The following is a 4,739-nucleotide window of genomic DNA, read 5'->3' as shown; positions in this document are numbered from 1 at the left end:
CAGATTAATGACGTTTTATGAAGTTTCCTTTAATAAATATTATATTTCAGCAAAGCGCAGAAAGACGAACACGCAGAAACCGTCGGCCACTCCCAGTTCCAGCCATTGGTTTGGAAAAGTGATTTCTTACACCAAGCCCCTATGCAATGATTGATGAGGGACATACATCAATCCATCCATCCACCCAGAGTGAGAGAGAGAGAGGAAGAGAGAGAAAGAAAGAGAGTTGGTGTGACAGGGGGAAGGTTTGTCACCTCCTGTACTCCCACAGGGGCAGTAACTGAGGCAAAGGCTAATGACAAGAAAGTGACCCAGAAGAGCACAAGCCCTAACCCTGTGAGGCACAACCATCCAGTCAATTCAGACCTTAGACATTCTGCTAGTGGGCCTAGCATAGATGTGCTTATCCTCAACTGGGTTCTTCAACCAGACAATGCAAACAATGAGAGGAGAAAATAGAAATTGACAACAAAAAAAAGAATAATGGAAGATGAAATGGAGGGTTTGTGTGTTTTTATCTCCGGGGACAAACACAGCCACAGACAGCATTCCAGCAGAGGAGGCTCTGGTGTGTCCCGACGTTCCCCTCCAAACAGGATAGCTGACCTTTACTTTTGAAGAAAATGTTTTGTTCCATTACATAGACTGCCATTCTGGTGATTGAAACCAGCACACTGGCCATTCCCTCCACTGCCAAGTCGGGAAAGGACTGAGGCCAGAGAATGCAGATGGGAAAGCTGCAGTAATGAACGCTGACCCATAGAGGGCAGTGTTTGCCTGAAGAGTGCAAATAGCTGCAGAAGAAGACTGCCTTGATTCCAGACCATAAATCTCCACCACCAAAATGTGTCAGGCTTACTTGGATGACCGGGGCCTCATTCACTCTGACTAGTGTTGGGGAGACACAGATTTCAGTGTTAGTCAGCAAAGTAGATGAACATGCCCTAAAGTACATGAACATGCCCCAAAGCTTTTTTGGATTAAGATGGCGGGAGAGTGAAAGACTGAAATGAAATATTGAGAGCTTGACAAGGTGTGGCGACAGCGAGGATGATTAAAAAGACAGGAGAAACTGAGAAAGGGCGGAAGATGGGAGTATTGAGAAAAAGAGAGAGAGAGAGAGAGCGAGAGAGAGAGAGAGAGAGAGAGAGAGAGAGAGCGGGGAGGGGAGGAGAAAGGTTGGATGGAGCCAAAAAGAAAAGATGAAAAAAGAGGGACAGAACACCTCTTTGACCCTACAGGAAGGAAGGAAGCTGACTACCTGAGGTTTAGGGCAAGAGTAGCTTTGACCTGTCAAAGTGATGTGGCCTTTCAACTAAAATATCTGTCCTCCTCTTCCACTGGGACACACACCCGTGGGCACACACACACACACACACACACCAATACACACACACGACTGTGCACACACACACACACACACACACACACACAAACACACACACACCCGTTGGCACACACACACACACACAAACTCACACACACACACACCCGTGGGCGCATACACACACACACACACCCGTGGGCACACACACACCCACACCCACACACCAATACACACACACGACCGTTGGCACACACACACACACACACCCACACCCACACACCAATACACACACACGACCGTGGGCACACACACACACACACACACACACACACACACACACACCCACGACCATGGGCACACACACACACACACACACACACACACACACACACACACCGCATCACCAGGGTTCAGAGTTTGGGTTCCTCCAGGTCTAATTAGGCTCCCATATATTCTTGTCGAGGGAACTGAACTTAGACCTCAACCTAACACTGGAACCTGAACTTCACTGCAATGTTCTCAATTGTTCAGATGAAACTGCAGGCCTTTTTGGTTCCTCTTATCCTATTTCTAGCCCTTATCAACTGAAGTGAAGGTCACCTTAACCCTGAGCAGGACCAAAAAACTGAAACAGGAGGATATGGGGAAAATCCTATTTAGTTTAGGTTATTTGAATGCCAAATGCATCGTTTACTGTTATAGAACACCATCATATTTACATTCACATTAATATACATTCTTAAAATGAATTTGAGCTAAGAAACGTCTTAAGAAGTTTAAAAACAGATCTACAGAAAGGGGAAGAAGAATATTCAAAACGTGTGGGTGAGGGCAGACGAGATTGTATCTTCACCTGATACCGCTGTAGTCTATTTTCAGCTCTATTTGGACAGCGCACAGATCTGATACCGCTGTGCTTTATTCGCAGGTCTATTTGGGCAGAGCACAGATGTAAGAGCGATGTGTGTCCCTCTCTGGTTTTATAAAGCAAGCACAACTGTGTTCTGTCTGAGAGCCATAGAAACATTCATAAAGGCACTAACCCTTGCAGATAACCTGAAGAAAATAGGACAACCAGGAGACAGATAGACAAGTACATCCAACAACACGAAAGATACAGAAATACAGGAAACAGTGAGAGAGACATTCTGTAAACGATACAGGCAGAGAGAAATAGAATATGCGGAGGAAGAAAGGCATAAAGGGAAAGAAAGAGAGAGAGAAAGAGAGAAGATGAAGGAGAGAGAGAGAGAGAAGGTGAAGGAGATGGAAAGAGAGAGAGAGAGAGAGAGAGAGAGAAAGAGACGGTGAAAGTGATGGAAAGAGAGAGAGAGAGAGAAGATGAAGGAGAGAGAGAGAGAGAGAAAGTGAAGGAGATGGAAAGAAAGGGAAAGAGAGAGAGAACGAGAAGGTGGAGATGGAAAGAGAGAGAGAGAGAGAGAGAGAGAAGATGAAGGAGAGACAGAGAGAGATGCCTCTCTCTTTACCTTAAAGTAGCTGCCCCTCCTGTCCATGTGGCTTGGAAGGCTCTGTGGTCTCATGGCCTCCTCCTGCACCTCCTCCTCTGTCTGCTCCTGGTCCTGGTCCTCTCCCCGCTCCTCCTCCTCCTCTGTCTGCTCCTGGTCCTGGTCCTCTCCCCGCACCTCCTCCTCTGCCTGTTCCTGCTCCTGCTCCTCTCCCCGCACCTGCTCGCACTCCTGTGGACCACAACATTCATCCAGGTCCAGGTCATCTTGGGCTTGATCCCAATACATGCTTGTCCAGACCTGAGCGTACAGAGAGACAGCTATCTGGTGCTTCAGTAGGGGCCTCAGACTGCCTGAGCGTACAGAGACACAGCTATCTGGTGCTTCAGTAGGGCCTCAGACTGCCTGAGCGTAGAGAGAGACAGCTATCTGGTGCTTCAGTAGGGCCTCAGACTGCGTTCTGCAATCAAACACTCTGGTCTGGTCTGCTTCATGTGTCGTTTGTTCTGCCTCTGGCTGCGGCTGCGGCTGCGGCTGTTATAATGTTATCTGCCCACTGAGCTTCCTGTCAGGGTGAGCAATGTGTGTGTGTGTGTGTGTGTGTGTGTATGTGTCTGTTCCTTCTTTTAAAAGGAAGCCAAACTCAACAATTTGATAGAACAAGTCCATCATAATTGAGGGTCTCATTAACATTAACTTACAATATTGAATGTATTATTTTAGTCTGACAGCACAGCAAAAGAACACACAATGCAAATACTTGAGCTATCTGAAGATGGGCCACGTGACTTTAACATCACCAGGCTCTACTCGGTAACCCGAGGAACACTGAAATTCTCCAGTCCCAATTACGGAATTGTGCTTTAGGCCTATATGCCTTCTCACAGAGAAGAATCAGGATTAGGGGATTATCCACAGAGATGTAGTCACCAACAGGCTTGCCAAATCCTTTTAACTGGCTCCAAGTTCTTTTAGCACAGAGGCTAACACAGAGTCTTCCAGTTCAGACACGAAGGGCTCCACTTTGAGGGCATTAACAGGCTATGACAGAATGGAAGTCTCTGTCCGCTCCACATGAAACAAGTGTACTCCGACTGTGGACCAGTAGCTGACTGGGGTGCTGTCATTTACTTTCATTCATCTCAGAGAACACAGCAAAATGAATGAACCTTAAGGAGAGTGCGCTAACTAGCTAACAAGCTAACTAGCCTGGAGCACGAGGGGAATTATACTGTAATTCACACCTCGCTCTCTGTCTTATCTGTTTCTTCTGTATGTTTGTTTATATATTCGTGTGTCTATATACCATCTATGTTTTTGTATGTCTGTCCCTTTCCTTTTGTCCAGCTTTTTCTTTCTCTATTTCTCTCTTTCTCGCTGGGCTGGGCTGGTGTGGGTTTGCAAGACTCAGCTGCAACTAAACAAGGACCCGTCTCATTCACCCGCCGTACTGAAACCTGCCAAGAGCACACAGAGGAACAGTGTCCTTACAAGCCAGAGGTTCCCCAATGAAACACACACACAAACACACACACACACACACACACACACACACACACACACACACACATACACACAGGCTACATCTCTCTCTAACACATAGACACACACTCACACACTCTCTCTCTCACACACAGATTCTCAGATACACACACACACCCAGACACACACATGCACACACATGCACACAAAGAACACCCCCACCCACAGCAGAAACACAAGGGAAAAAAGTACATCACTCCACTGTTCTAAAACATGTCCACGCACCACTAAACACAATTGCTATGTGAGCTACAGCTCTAGCCTTCATGAGCCAACCCTCCAAACACCCTCCGTGCAGCAGGCCCACCTCTGGACACAAGCAGTGGGGAGGGCAGCTGCACACACACACACACACACACACCCATCCACGCCCACACACACACACACACACACACACACACACA

The 4,739-nt window shown here is 47.2% G+C and overlaps 1 protein-coding gene across 1 annotated transcript in view; it reads right to left on the bottom strand.

Moving 5' to 3' along the window:
* The window catches only part of rin2b (Ras and Rab interactor 2b), a 28,272-nt gene extending 25,344 nt beyond the window's left edge, over window positions 1-2,928 (bottom strand). The window contains 1 exon segment of the mRNA XM_031562261.2: window positions 2,815-2,928. Within this exon segment, the coding sequence (XP_031418121.2) occupies window positions 2,815-2,868 (54 nt within the window). The 5' untranslated portion in view covers window positions 2,869-2,928.
* Between the last annotated feature and the right edge of the window lie 1,811 nt (window positions 2,929-4,739).

Source organism: Clupea harengus, chromosome 24 (genome assembly GCF_900700415.2).
Source record: "Clupea harengus chromosome 24, Ch_v2.0.2, whole genome shotgun sequence".
Classification (NCBI taxonomy): Eukaryota; Metazoa; Chordata; class Actinopteri; order Clupeiformes; family Clupeidae; genus Clupea; species Clupea harengus.
This window is presented reverse-complemented; position numbering and strand designations above follow the sequence as displayed.